At 40.4% G+C, this 15,834-nt stretch overlaps 1 protein-coding gene across 4 annotated transcripts in view; it reads left to right on the top strand.

The window, feature by feature from the left end:
• LOC140311803 (ephrin type-B receptor 3-like) overlaps positions 1-15,834 on the top strand; it is a 58,661-nt gene that overhangs the window by 24,480 nt on the left and 18,347 nt on the right. For all 4 annotated transcript variants that reach the window (XM_072389346.1, XM_072389345.1, XM_072389344.1 and 1 more), the window contains exons 2-5: positions 3,740-3,804; positions 9,317-9,989; positions 13,156-13,311; positions 14,272-14,607. In XM_072389346.1, the coding sequence (XP_072245447.1) occupies positions 3,740-3,804; positions 9,317-9,989; positions 13,156-13,311; positions 14,272-14,607 (1,230 nt within the window). The remainder of the gene's footprint in view (positions 1-3,739; positions 3,805-9,316; positions 9,990-13,155; positions 13,312-14,271; positions 14,608-15,834) is intronic.

The raw sequence follows: 15,834 nt of genomic DNA, 5'->3' as shown, positions 1-15,834 counted from the left end.
CACACAATCCTGTTAAGACAGCAGTAATGATAATGCCTGAGGTGAAGCCATTTTGTTTTGTAATTGCATGAGAAAATGTTCGCTAACAGTTAACTATCACCATTGGCTTAAATATTTTGAAGATTATTCTGTAACCTCTCAGGTTGTCAAGACATACAGTATTTTTTAGCTGTCACCTGATGGAACCACGCTAACAAAGGCAGGTATGCTACAAATCTGAAATAGTCGCGGCAAGATCTAAGCTTAACCCCTCACCTGTCTGCTCTTTGCGACCTGGAGACTTGTAAAAAGACCACACATTCCTGTCTCTCAATAATAGCGTTTCTTCCCTTTTCCTCCTTCGGCTCCTTTTTTTCTTTTTCTTTTGAGCAGTCTGCTTGTTTGAACAAAGAAATATTTTAAGAAGCTTGTAACTCAGGCTGATGTGCATGTGTGTGTGCGTGGGTGTTGGATACGGCCATGGGGACGAATGCTTCAGTGCCCTCCCCTGTTATTAGGCCTGCCCTGTCATTACGGGATTAGTCTGTAGGGGTTGGTTTTGCATGCATGTGCGTATGCTAGTGTGTGCGTGTAAGCATTTATTTGCTTGTGTATGATCTCCCCAAGCCTGTTTGTATTTTTACAGTTTTTCTCACACAATCACAGCATGCAGAGAAAACAAATGCCACTGCTGTTTTCCCCCCATGGTTGTTAGGATAATCCCAGGTGCATTTGACCTCTATCATAAATAACACTTTACTAAATCAATCCTCAGGTTGCTCAAACAGTGAGTTGCTAATTGAATATTCTTATAAGCTGTGGGTGGTTGAAAAACAGTCCCAGACTCCATGTCACATCCATCAATGTGCTGTGGGAAAACATAAGCAAAGACATATAGATTAGCAAGAAAGGGGGAGGAAAGTGAAAAAGGCAAATGACAGATGACAAAAGGCCAGACCTTTTAATGAGTAAATATTAGATTGAGGATCAATGTAAAGAAAGAGAAGAGAAAGAAAGGAAATGAGAATGAGATACTTTTTTCGATCTCCCCGTGTGTACTTTATGGCAGTGAATTTGCATGTTCATTTTCCTGATTTACCCTCTGTTCCATTTCCGCCTCCTACCTACAATCACTCCTCCTCTCATTTTATACCTCCAGGATTGGAAAGAGTTGAATCGTATAGAGATAAAAAGGCAACAAGAGCATGTCCTTTGTACAGGGGAGGGTCTTATAGTTACACAGTGTAGTAGTTTCTCCCTCAACTTGTCCTTCTGGTTTTCTTTCCACCTATTTTTTTTTTTTTTTGTTTGGTTTTTCACTCCCAGGCCCATTAGGCAGCCTGCCAACATATTCTTAGAGGATTTATAAGATTGTTTGCTTTAAAAGATACCTTTCTTTCCTTAATCTGTCTTAGTCTACCTCCCTCCTGTGCATTATCATCTACACAGCTTAAGTCTGTCGGTTTCGCTCCGAAAGCTGTTGCTGTGTTCATGAACATATGTCACTTAATTTCCTGGTTTGTGCTCTTTTGCATCTGTGTTTTGTGTCTCATTACCAGTATTTGAATTTAGCTATACAGTCATGTATATTGTGCTGTTCTTGTATTATCTGATGTGTTGTAAACACCAAACAAGCAGATATGCATATGTACACCCACACGCTGATAGGGAAAAGCCAGGTCAGGTTGGGGCCATCCAGTGCTTTCAGTCCAGCCCATTGACTTAGGATTGATGCTCTACTTTGGGCACAATGCAGGGCTTTGCACCAAATACACACACACACAAACATATGCACACAATTGCCCTCTGACACAGACACGCAAACACACAGTCAGACACACACACAAACACAGTCCGGGTTTGGTTAAACAATGCAGATGCATTGAAAAAGGAGGGGTTTTGGATGCACCTGCACTCCAGAATGATCGACTGCCTAAACCACAGAGTCAGATTTCACAGGTGTGTGCGTTTGTGTGCGTGTGTGTTTTGCATAATGGTCTCTCTGCTCGATGGTTCTAGTTATTCTATCTCATCTCTTCTTCCCACTCCTGTTCCATCGCTGTCTGTCACTACGTTTCATTGTTTTGTCTGTTTTTCTGCAAGGTCAGCTCTAATGACAGAGCAGTGTGCCACACACATGATCCAGTTGTAATGACAAAGACCAGGCAATGGAGGTACATCACTTCCACAACACCAGCTTACGTACCTGCACAGCTGTCAGTAACAAGTCCCCAATCACACACTGTCAGAGAGTGAGTCAAGTCAAGTCCTGCAGCTAATGTGCGCTGACACAGTTTCTGAGATCAAGACAGTAGTAGGCCACAATTTGCACAAGTGACAAACTTGGCTATATCTGGTTGCAAAGAGCCGAATGGATTCATGATTTATTTCAGAGCATTTAACTCTCTTAGCACACAAGAGATCCTGGGCACTAGACTGAAGAATGATATTCTATTTAGTACAGAGATCCACTCTGATAGAAAGAGATCGCACCGCCCAAAGTTATTCATAGTAAATCCCTTTCAACATAGTTAAAAAAGGGCTGGGCTTTTTGCCTTTGTAAGTGCTGGGGCTCCTGGATGCAGTAGGGGTGACAGCATGTATCTGAAGAAGTGGTGGTAAAATCCGTATGTTATACTAATTTTTTTTTTTGTACTTAAGTCTCATTTCTGTAAAGCTTACCAAGCAAATACATGCGTCTTTAAAAATTCAAGAGAAAGACAGGGGCAGAGAAAAACTGAAGGTAGTAGAGCAGTAAAGTGGGCAGAGAGACTATTCCAAATTCCTCCTTTGCAACTGTGGCAGGAAAAATGGAACATCTTGCACCTCCTTCGATGAAGACAGTGCAATCGCACTCTCTGGCTGCACTGTTTCATCATCTTTTACTGTCATGTAGAACAGCACAGCGGTTGAGATAATAACTGTGGCTGCACACTGCGCCTTGAGCGCCAGGTAGTAAAAGAGCCGACATTTATAGTCTCCCTTCCCTTCTCTAACAACGCTGGTGTCTTTTCACTGAAGAAGTGGAAAGTTGAGATGAAAAAAGAGATTTGCAGGACGTCTCTGTCCACCATTTTGTGTCCACTGTGGCATGCGATAGGTGTAAAACAGAGCTAAAGTTAAAGTGTGTACATGCTCATGTATTTACACAAAGTGAAACCAATTGAAGCGGTCTGACCTCTGTTTCCCTCAAGAGCTTCCCCTTTGTGACACCTAATTTTATTACCCCTCTCCATTGAGGGGCCTTCTGTTAAGTTATATATCTCTTGGAGTTTTACAACGTGCTGCAAACTGTGTGTGTGTGTGTGTGCATGACACAGTGCCCTATGGGAAGCAAAATTTCGTTTCTCTGTGACATTTGCTTCCCCTTGTTTAAAACAAGCATCTAATTGAGACTAATTAGCCAAATGTGGAGCAACAATAAAATGTCACACAACACCTCACTGATCAGCCACCTAGATCTCTGTCTCACTCTTCCGCTGTCTTCTGGTCTTTTATGTTGCACACGCAGACACACACTCACACATACAGTACTTCTTTTGTTTGACTGAATCTAATATTACTCAAAGCCCATCCTTTCTGTTCAGTTATTCACCCTGTTATCTGAGAACGGCTTCGGTCAAAAGCGTCTTATCTGTTACTGGGATCATTTTACAAGTTTTATGACATTGTTGTAAATCCATTGAAAGTTCTATTGACCTCCTGCCACCCCATTCCTCTTTGTCTGACCTGGATGTTTTCTTTCTGCCTCCTTTTGCAGAGACGTTGATGGACACAAAGTGGGCCACTACAGAATTAGCGTGGACTGCACACCCTGAGACTGGGGTAAGTTTACTGGCAAATGATGTTTAGGATGAGCAGGGGTTATTTATGAAGGGAAACAGAGGTTGTTCAAAAGAAGAAATGTTTGTCTGGTTTTTCCTTCACTCACTAGGATATCTTATATATATATAACTTTTTAATGGGATGAAAAAGACCCCCTGCAATCCAATTTCTATGTCCCTCACAGTCAGAAATGTTTCTTTCGTCCTGCATCAGTGCACTTAAAATGTGTCAATTATTCTATAAAGTAACCTTTTAAAGACTTGAATATTTCTCAGCATTGAGCTTTTAGACATCCGTGCACTCAAATCTACCTCACACAAAGTGCCAATGACAGCCTCACTGTGCTTTCCCATGTGGTCTCCACAATGGGTAGAAGAAGAGCAAAAAGAGTCTTGACCCTTTCTCAGTTATACTTCAAGGAGTGCCAGCACTCCACCCCTTGCTTTTGTGTAGTCCTCTGACTTGGCACTTGTGTTTTCAAAGGTGGGCCCCCAATTTTTTATATTTTGTTGTTACCCCAACACACATGCAGGGAGGTTCTTCCTTAGTCGTCTAAATCGCCCACCCTCCTTTCTTTTCCTTTCTTTGCTTCCGAGTGACACATTAGCCACCTCAGCTGTAAACAATCTGTAGGACAAACGCCCTCACAGCCTGTCGTGCCCTCTTTCTGCCTCCCCCATTCCTCCTCCCATCCTTCCATATCCCCTGCCTTACTCTTCTTTTTAAGCTACAATGCTGCAGCAATGCTTCCACCAGTTCCAAACACACATAATATAGGAGATAAAAGAAAACCAAAAACACTTCCTTGATTTTTTCTCAATGAAACCATCAACAGATGCTCATTTTCAAGGCATGTGCGTACAGTTGCAAGCCTTTTGCACTCCAGATTTCCCACATTACCATCCAGAAGAGTAGAGAGGAGTTTTTCCCCAGGCCTTTTTTTGTTTTGCAGTAGAACATGGCACAGACGGTGCCAGTCCTCCCTGAGTTATCTTTACAGCCTTTGTGTTTTCCTTCCTTTTATTTATTTTTTGGCCTTACTCATACACACACACACACGCACACACTCGCATACACAGAAAAGAAAATCAATCGTCTCTATTGTCTTGTTTCTGCCTGTATGCACACTGTATAATGTGTGTGATAGTTTGTGTGCTTTCACAGTGATGCAACAGGAATGAAGAAGCCTGTTTTGTTATGGGTGAGGAGTGTTTAAGAGGAAATGATACATTGCCTCAGAGGACAAATAAACCATACAGTGCAAGCTTGAAAGGGAGAAGAGAGAAGTAAGATTGAGATAAAGGAAAGTCCAGGTAAATGTCCATACAGCCAGGAAGAGAAAGAGGAAAAACAAAGATAATAGATCCATTCACATGTTCTACATACTTTACAGCCAAGTCTGAATCACAGGATTTCTGTTTTTCAGAGGATGACATCATATATAGATAAATCTACAAGTGTACATCCATAGAGGATGCATATTTATGTTTTGATAATTGCAGAGAAGTGTCTTCACAAACCGCATGAGTAGGTTCTGTGCATGTGTACATGTTTGTTTCATACTGTTCTACCTAAGAATCTTTATTTTGCATGTACATTCCATTGTCTTACTGATTAGCCTGCAGCATTGCTGTATGACTCTGTCTAGTTATGAGTGTGTGTGTGTGTATGTGTGTATTAGTGCATGTCCACATGTATTTTCAGGTGTACTTGTATTTTTGCTTGAGAACTTTTTTAACATGATCTCATGGAAATGCTTATGAATAGCATGCCACTCAGTGCACTTTTCCCGTGTCATTTATTTCCATCCTAAGCTTTCGGTGTGTCATTTTATGATCTTAAAATAACACTCCAAATGGTTAGAGTCAGGGTAAAAGTACAGGGCAGGGTGTCATCCTTTCACAGTACGTAACGTGAAATGACACGCAAAACTACAAAAAGGTGTACTAATAACAAGCAACATGACAAGACGTGCAATAACTGCACCTTTTTTATGAGGCCAGGCTCTCACCTGGTATTGTGTGCAGGTTTGTCCATAAACTGTGTCATTTAAATTCCCAAATCAGATGGGAGTTAAAGGGGGATTTCCTCAACAACAGGGTTTCTCACAAACATATAACAATACACCATGTTCATATAATAACTATTGTTGGGGTAGCACGGTATACTTCACATACCCCCAGCACATTAAAACACATGTTATAAATAAGAAAAATGTTCTTAGAATATTAATCTTAAAGGAATCCTGGCCCTTTAATTTAATACCTTGAGTTAATAATGGCAGATGATATAAATCGCAATTTTCTCATTTAGTAAAAAAGAGAAAACCACATCATCCATAAAAATTTTGAGCACTTTGAAAGGACATTGGAAAAGTGTACTCATGTAAGAACATTATTCTTATGTGATTCATATAAAAAAGTATGTTTCTGGTGAAAATGTGATTAGATAGCAGTAAAAAGCAGGCCGGTTGAAATGTTACATTTTACATAACTAAAAAATGTTTACATTTGCTTACATCTACGTTCTATCATTGTAATAATGCCTCATGGACAATTAAGAAAAACTGTAGTCAGCAAAATAAAGTGCAACGATCAGTGTATGGTTTTACACAACATCATCATCTGTGTGGCACACTGGGACCTCATGTTCAAAACAACATTAAATCCCTTCTTTGTAGCCCAGCACACTTACATCTATAATAACTGATAATATATCTGAATAACTGAATATGTAACTGCAATCCTAAGCACAGTCCATAGACTTTGTGTTGTGAAATTAAGCTGCATAAATCATATAAACAGGTACTTCTACCATATTAAAATCATAATAAACAAGTATCACTGTCGGAAAAGAAAGCCATCTTAGAGATTCTGCCCATTAACAAACATTCAGAGGTCTGGATGCGGATGCGTGGCACAGTTTTTACATTCAGTTTGGTATAATCACACAAAACATATCATTGCTAAGCAACAGTGTTTTTTTTGCATTCCTCTGGACAGTGAGTTACAACATTAAGCTTGTTGTTGTCCCCTCTCTGAACACCAGTTTAATCATGCACTACATGAAGACCTCCTGAATTTGCTCTAAGCTCAGTTTCTTTACTCAACTACAAAAATGTAACCCATTGTTAATAGTAAAATACTATTATTATTATTTTTTCCATACTCCCACATTGCAAATTGTCTCTCATGTGTGAAATCATGGGAACATGACATTTACTGCCATAAGCTTAATGTGTCAGGCTGAAGTTTGTGAAATTAGACCGAAAGGCTTGCACAAACACAAAACATGAATGATTCACTACCAATACTCTTTGAGGAAACACCTGCAAATTCACTGGCTCTTATCAAACCATAGATTAGAAAATCAGTGGCTGCAGTTTTTTTTTACCCGCACATGCTGGCTTTTGTAAGTGGCGATTTCCATATTTTTTGAGCCAACAAAGATGACACTGCATAGAGAGCTGATGTCTGCTTTGAGACTGAACTGATATCTTAAACTTTACTGAAAAAAAATTATATGAAAATTCTACTTTGTTTAAGAAAAAAATATACTTCGTCTCTCTGTTCTGTATTAATTTTAATAGCTTGTTCCAAAGAATCAGTGTTTAGCCAAGATATTGCATAACATATTTTTCCAGCTGCATTTTAGACATCCAAGGAGGGGCATGGCTCATCACTTAGGTATTGTTCATTGTTATCTGAAAGTAAAATGTAATGCTTTGACTGGAAAGGGTACAAAGAAAATAATGTGGATTTCCACTTTTGCATGACTCTTCATCTTGTTGGAAATTGATGCCAAGAAATTTTGCTTTTTTTTTTTTTTTCAACTCAACCTGCTTAATCTATTCAGGCTTGGTAAGCAGGCCTACTGGTGTTGGCCTACTGGTGCATGTCTTAGGGGATGACCCCTTTCTCAGTGCACAGATACATATACTTAGACACATTTAAATGAATACACAGAGCAAGTCCAAGCTCATGCAGACAGGCTCACACTAGCACAAACACCCAACTTTGTGCACACACCCACAAACACTTGGCTACATTGCTCTTTTGCAGAGGATGATTTATTACACTGAACTAAATAGCCATTGACACCTCATGCTTTTAGCCATCTCATTGACCTAGCTGGTGATTATCGATTCCCTCCGGTCGCTTCCTCCTTTTCACGCCATCGTTTTAATGCCACTGCCAAACTACACCCATTCCCCCCCTCTCTCCCTCATGGCCTCCAGGGTCTTGGATGGATAGGCTTGTCTCCACCACATCCATATCACAGCCTTAATTAAGATGCTCTGAGCTCAAACAAAAACTAAATAATCTGAGGACTAAGCTGCTGCCAAGTTTTTCAGTTGGTTTGAGAGAAAGTCACATGTTAAGAGGCTAAGGTTAGTTGCAAGGGTGTAATACTTTTGGTGTGGTATAGACATATCACTGTTTTTATGACTTTTTCACTCTTTTGAAGTGGCAGGTGGTGGTGTAATAATCACCTTAATGGTTCAGACTCATGAATTTAGGTTGTAAATCCAACAGCCACGAGGAGTATGTATTTGTTGAGCAATGCACAAGTGGAAAAGCTTGTTTTTTCTTTTGTCTAGTTTTATTTTTCGCCCCATTGTCCTTCAAATTGTGTAACGTGTTTCTGGGCTTTGTACAAAACATTTCTGATGACACGCAATTGAGTTTGTTATTTCCATTGCAAATAAACTTGACAGACTTAGCTTAAGAAAAATACATGCACTAAAGTGTTTGATAATGAAGGAGAGGGGAACATGTCCTCCAGCAGCCACATACACAAGCAGACATATTATTCTCATGGAAATTGCTGTTTGAAATTAGATGATATAACTATGTTGTTCTCATTTGAGATTGAAATTACTTTACTGTGTTTCACAGCAAAATATTGCAGTTTAGTTTGTTTGCACTCGTTTAATGAAGCTGGTAATAAAAGTTAGGAAATTTAATCAGATTTTATTCAGAGTAATTCACCCCTTGGGTACTCGAGCTGCATTAAAAGATGTGGAGGATTGTAAAAACTAAAAAAGCGTGAAGGTTAACTGCTGCCTTTTTCAGCCTTCATTAGAGGACGTTGCAGTCGTTGCTTCATAATTGAAGCGTAATTGGTTGTGAAGCAATGTGGCTGCTAGATCCAAACAGATATGAGATAAACATGCTGTGGTAGCGCTGTGGTGAAGAGGTGACAGGTTGCTGTAATTGTGATAAATTTGCAGTCCTTGTCCTTGCCTTTTAGCTACACTAACCACAGATGAAAGGCACATTATAGCAAAACGAAGGGAATGGGAGGGAAAATTCACCAGACATTACACGACTTTTTTTTCTGTCTAGGTCCAAACCTCTGCACTAGTTCTTGTTACCATTATCTCTTCATGCAACATTATTTTGTGCACGTCATCAAGGTTGGATGAAAGCTTTGCATTGCTGCAAAATATATCTGCTAGAAATATCAAGATTCTCAGGTTGTAAATGTTCCTTCTCTGCTCTCTTTTCAGTGGGAGGAAGTGAGTGGCTACGATGACGCCATGAACCCCATCCGGACGTACCAAGTCTGCAATGTACGAGAAGTCAACCAGAATAACTGGCTACGTAGTGACTTCATCCCACGAAAAGATGTACTACGTGTATATGTGGAAATGAAATTCACAGTACGTGACTGCAACAGCATTCCCAACATACCAGGTTCCTGCAAAGAGACCTTCAACCTCTTCTACTATGAGTCTGACTCAGACTCAGCCACAGCTACAAGCCCTTTCTGGATGGAGAACCCCTATGTAAAGGTGGACACCATTGCCCCAGATGAGAGCTTCTCAATGCTCGAGTCTGGTCGGGTAAATACAAAAGTCCGTAGCTTCGGGCCGCTGTCCAAAGCCGGGTTTTACTTGGCCTTCCAGGACCTTGGTGCTTGCATGTCCCTCATCTCTGTGAGGGTGTTTTACAAGAAGTGCTCCACCACCATCGCCAACTTTGCTGTTTTCCCAGAAACAGCAACCGGAGCTGAGGCAACCTCCTTGGTTATTGCACCAGGAACTTGTGTGCCTAATGCCTTGGAGGTGTCTGTGCCTCTGAAGCTCTACTGTAATGGAGATGGAGAGTGGATGGTTCCTGTTGGAGCCTGCACCTGCTCAGCTGGTTTTGAGCCAGCCATGACGAAAACCCAGTGTCAAGGTGAGTGTTTTCACAACAAATGCTTAAGGTTAGTCCAGAATTCCATTTTTCATTCTTTGTGTTGGTAGATTAAAAATGTAAGTTACTCTTTGTTTGTGGTGATGGATTAAGAAGCTCGACATTTTTTCGACAGGGTACACATTGTTCAAGCTCTTATAGAACATTGAGCTATTTTGTATCTTATGCTTCAGTTTTATGTGCCGGGAGGATGATCATGGGGTAGGGGGAAATTTCCTTATCCTGCTGAGAGCAGGTCAAAGTCAAAGTCTTGCTGAAGAGCATTACATCTGGACACATGACTATTGTTGAAGCAACAATTGTTACAAAGATTTTGCCTGGACTAGTTTGGCCACAGGTTACTGTCTATTGTTAGATTGTGCAGCTGCCACACTATCATCAGCCACGTATTAGATTTGCTCTCTTGGACACATTAATCCAATGATTACAAACCAGAACAAAACATACTCAATGACACTGTCAGCTGGTGGCTTTTCACTCCTCTGACCTCAGTTTTGCCTTGCAGCTGGCTACTAACTAAATGGAAATGCAACTTACGCTGTCTGTTTGGAAAAGCTGGGGTGCTGATGGTTTTGGGTCTGATGGAAAACATAACAAATTAACAGAGGTTGTGATAAAGGTGAAATTTAACAGCATGTTCTAGACTGAAATGGAGTGCAGGTGACAGCAGGAGAAGAATGAAGGATACACGGACACTGTGTGTATGTATTTGTTGAGGGGTATGAGGGCGTAAAATTGGGCACAGGGTGCGTAGGTCAAATGGAGATAGTCGAATGAGAGAGAAAGAGATGGGAACTGGGTTATTGATCAGCAGGAGATGATTGCACTGCATCTGTGCAAGTTCAGTTCATGTGTGGTTTGTGTATCATTTTTGCGCACCTTGGTTCAGAGGGCTCATTCTTCTTCTTCTTCTTTTCAAAATCCATACTCATGATCAGGCAGATAACGGGTGGAGATTTTACACTGACAGCTTCTGGCATACCCTGGATATTTAATATGTGCTCACCTTTGGAAGAAGAGAGTGTATGTGTGAGAAAGAGAGAGAGCATAGTAATTCCAAAGCACCGTGGCTGTGGTTAAAAACTCATTTGTTTGCTCCTGGCAGCTCAAGGTTAAAGCTTTGGTGACTTGGTGCTGATAAAACATTCTCTAATCACTGAAAACCACAAGGGATAAATCTCTCTTTTTCTTCTTTTCTCACATCATCTGTTCTCGTCTCCTCTCTAACATTTTGTCTCCCACCTTTTTTTTTATAACTCCACAATCATTTCTAGTAATCCCATTGTTGTTTCACCTCTTTTCTCAGCTATTCTGTACTTGTTCCAACTTCCTGTCTCCTCTTCTCTGTGCTAGTCTTAACTTCTACCGTTCCTTACTAATCTGAAGGCCATTGCTCTCATTAATAAGCCACCAGAGATACAGTTAGGCTGTCAGCATTAAAATTAATCGATGAGCCTTTTTTGCCTCTCCACTCATTTGCTGCACAATTTCCACCCCCAATATTCTAGACTTTTTTTCATGCCTCACACTTTCCAATTTCAGCATACATTCTAATCATTTCCTTAAGCTCTATGTTCTGCATGAGAGGTTAAGACACAGGGGAATGAGGAAGTGTGTGTGTGTGTATGTGTCTGTGTGGGGTGGAAAGGGGGGCTCTACAGGATTAGTATTTGCCTCCATGTCTCCCTCCCTCTTCTTCTCTACCCCCTTGTCTGTCTTGCTGCCTCATTCTTTAATAGTTCCACTAAGGGAAAAATGGATGAAAGGAAGAGGACAACCCCTTTACTCAATGGAAGTGATTGATCAGCACTTTCAACCTTTTCATGAATAAGAAAAATAGTCTTTTTTAATGGAAATGCTTCCTTAAAATCTCTGGTCAGGCCAACATGTTCACAAACTGATATTCTTATCCTCTATGAGTTGAGAAATTTATTTTAGTTTACTTTGTGTGGGGTGAACTTACATGGATTTGCATGGGTCATGATACAGATCACCTAGTAAAACTCGACGTGATTTCTTATCTGTTTATCAAGAAGCACTTCCTGTTAGCCAGCAGTGTGGATGACTCTGATTAATGGTGGAAAAACAAATACACTTAGTGCTAATGTGCACAGCACAGCAGACTGGTGGTTTTAAGCTAATATTGAACTTTTAAAACAGGAGAACAGCAGAAGCAGCAAGTGCTCTGTTGTAGATTTGACCTCCAGCCTTGTTTTTTCAACTGGGAGAATAAATCCGGCACAGAAGCTATGCGATAATTATCATTCAGTGGGACAAACCTCATAGTGTGTCCTTGACATTGACGAGCCATGACGCTAGTGGGTCAGCTAATCAACTGGCCCCAGTAAACTTTGCCTGCCTACCTGCTGCTGTCTTTTTTATTAAGCACCGCGGCAAACTCATTCATCTTTTAACAAGACAGTTTATGAAAGATATGGAACCTGACAAAGTGCTCTAGATCACAGTGCTGCTGTTACGGTTACCCTGTCTGTACCTTATCACTAGAGGTATAAACTTCAAAACAACAGCTATAATATTAATGGAGATAAGACCTTTTTCATAGGATAGCGGTGTTGTCATCAGGATAAGTCATTTTAACAAGATATAGTTAAAATTATATTGGTAGGTATTTTCTTAATGGAAGTGAGATGTTTTTAAGAAAAGCTCCTTAACAATTGCAGTGTTTTGTTCATTGGTTTGTTTGACAAGCACATCTCTGTGTGCATTTACTTGAGCTTTATAAAACACTGAATAAAGTTAAAAGCAGCAGAATTTTAGCTGTAAGGGTTGTGTATATGATTTGCATTGGCTGATTATGCACTCAACTTCAGCAAGTCAAAGAAGAACATGGAGTTAATCTAAAACACATATGTACAGTCATTTTTGAGTTTTTGAGCTTGAGCAGCATTTAAATGTTGGTCATTCACCATTAATATCCACTTCAGATAAAATAGTATGTTGTGTTTAAAAAAATGAAACTTGTTCCACTCCAGGGTAAAAGTATCTGAAATTTGTAATATAAATGCAGCAAAAACTGTATAACTGTATTGTTTTACACAATCCAACTGCAACAGGGCTGCCTTTTAATGCAGTTAAATTTGCAATCACAGTCATTCATCTCACTTTTCCTCCTCTATTTTACCATCAGCTTGCAGCCCTGGCACCTTCAAGTCCAAACAAGGGGACGAACGCTGTCTCCCATGCCCAGCCAACAGCCGTGCCACCTCCGGAGCGGCTAATGTTTGCTCTTGTCAAAACGGTTATTACCGCTCAGACACAGATTCTCCAGAATCACCCTGCACAAGTAAGTGAAGACTTATTTTAACCATTGTTATGTTATATTTTCTCGTGATAATATGAGATACTTTGTTCTAGTCCTTTTGGAAACCAATCATCTACTTTGCTCCTTCATCTGTTAGAATCCTATTTATACTAGTAGTATATTCAACAAAAACGGAATGGACAGTTAACTATAGAAAAAATTCAACTTACTTCTTTGATTAAGCCCTCAGCGACTGATAAAAGTCTGACAACAACGTTCCCACGTCGTCCCACTTGTGGCAAACACGGCTGCTTACTTTCCCAGTGTTATCAGAACTTTATCATCCATGCTCTCCCCCTCCTATCTGTCTGTGAAGTCCATGCAGTCTCAGTTCTCAGTTCTAAAGACAGACAGTGGAACATTTTGTTTTCCTATAGCTTTAGCTTCATTAGGAGCAAATGTGCAGATGTAGGAGCAAATTCATTCAATTCAGAGAGAGAGATCCTTTTTTTTTCTGTTGCTGGGATGTGGGTCTGAGTCTCTCACTGCATAATGAAGATGAGGTTCTGGTAATAGGATCAGAATTGCCAGGGCTCTGCCAACAGTTTGTCTTATTTGTTTCTCACAGCAATTTACACACACATAGAAACTGGCATGCAACTCAAATTTGAACCCCTGTCCTCTTTTTTTTTTTGTTCTGAAGAACTGCCGGAACACTCTTGTTATACGGGAGGAAATAATATTATATCTCATGCATGAGAAATGTATTAATACTGCAGCGCTGGGGTAATTATTGAGTCATGAAGTGTGTTGATAGCTGTTATGGAATATTGAATGTATGTGTATATAATGATATGTAAACAGTGTTTCAAATATGAATTTTTCTCTTTTGTCAAATTCTATTGCCAAGACATTTTTACACCTATTGTATGTGGGGATTAAATTCCTTCTCATTCCGAAACCATTTTCTTCATCTCATCCACACTTTTCTTTCTTTCGCAGCTGTTCCATCTTCCCCACGCAATGTCATCTCCAGTGTTAACGAAACCTCACTGGTGCTGGAATGGAGCGAACCACGTAACTTGGGTGGCCGTGAAGATATCTTCTATAACGTCATCTGTAAGAAGTGCCTCCCTGAGCGGGGAATGTGTTCGCGGTGTGACGACAATGTAGACATTTCGCCACGCCACCTGGGCCTGACGCAGCGCCGCGTTGCTGTTCGTAACCTACAGGCCCACACACAGTATAGCTTTGAGATCCAGGCGGTAAACGGTGTTTCCAACAAGAGCCCTTATGTACCGCAGTTCTCTACAGTGAACATCACAACAAATCAGGCCGGTAAGTGTAACTGCAGCTTTGTGGCTACCTGTTAGAGTCAGCGCTGAACTTATGGGCAATGTCAATTTTCAAAGTGTGGAAAAAAAGTACAAAAATGTCATAGAAAACACTCAAGGCTAAAGAAGTAAAGATCCATTTCTTGTATGCATGTAGGAGTATCTTATATATTCCTTTTTTTGAGCAGGGATTGAGAAGGAAGACATTTTTGAATGAGCTTAGAAAGGGACCTTTTTCACACGCCCACAGCTAGCTCAGTAATAACATTATCTGCAAATAGAAATAGCAAGGCAGTGTGTATTCAAAGTGGTAAACCTTCAGTTTTCTAGCTACCCACTGGTTTCAACCCACTGCTCCTTCAGCTCACAGCAACAGAAATAAATCGGATAATATTGCTATCAAACCATTTTTTCGTATTTAAGATTGAAAACAAGCTAATATTCATTGTATATTCAGTGTACATTTACAAGGGATAACAGTGATATAGTATAATATAATTTTGAAATAGCTGCAGAGGTTTAATATTTTTGAATTGTAGTGCATATAGGTTGAATGTAGAAATACCTTAAAAATTACTTGGCAATTTAGTTATTTTTATGGGTTCGGTGCACCTAAAATGACCCCAAATAGATTTCTGAGATGTTGGATTTTAACATTACTTTCGTTATTAAGAGCTGGTCTCTTTGTTGAAAATCTCCCAGGGCTCTTAAGTTGTGCCTTAGATGTGTTTAGCCGCTATGTTAAATTTGCTCTCTCGGGTGGCTCAGTCAACATCACAGATTATGCTTTGCTCCTCCCCCTCTCTCTTCTCTCCATGGTCTTGTCCTCCTCACCTCTAACCTTGTGTGCCTGCTCCTAAAAGATGCTTTTGGAATGCTTTTTCTTTGAGGGTCTAGGGCCCAAAGGCCCCACAGCCCCATGCAAAGGCCTCTTTGTTTTATGAGAGGGTCTAGCACTGGGCTGACAGGAACAACTGTCCACCGGTCGTTGCTTGAGGTCAGTTGCGTGTGCAGAGAGCAGTGGAGGGAAAGGACGGTGCAAGAGAGCATCAACTGTGATCAGATTATCTATTTGTGTAGTCTTAAGACTATCCCTGCATATGTATTCACCTTTTAAGAACCTAAATAAATACTAAAGGTGGTGATAAGCCCCAGGGGCCACCTCCATGGTAACTGCAACATCTTCTCCCAGGAGGGCCCCTAATCCCTCGGCTAGAGTAACCAGGGCTCT

Source organism: Leuresthes tenuis, unplaced genomic scaffold (genome assembly GCF_036924035.1).
Source record: "Leuresthes tenuis unplaced genomic scaffold, fLeuTen1.0.hap1 SCAF_7, whole genome shotgun sequence".
In the NCBI taxonomy this organism is placed as follows: Eukaryota; Metazoa; Chordata; class Actinopteri; order Atheriniformes; family Atherinopsidae; genus Leuresthes; species Leuresthes tenuis.
This window is presented reverse-complemented; position numbering and strand designations above follow the sequence as displayed.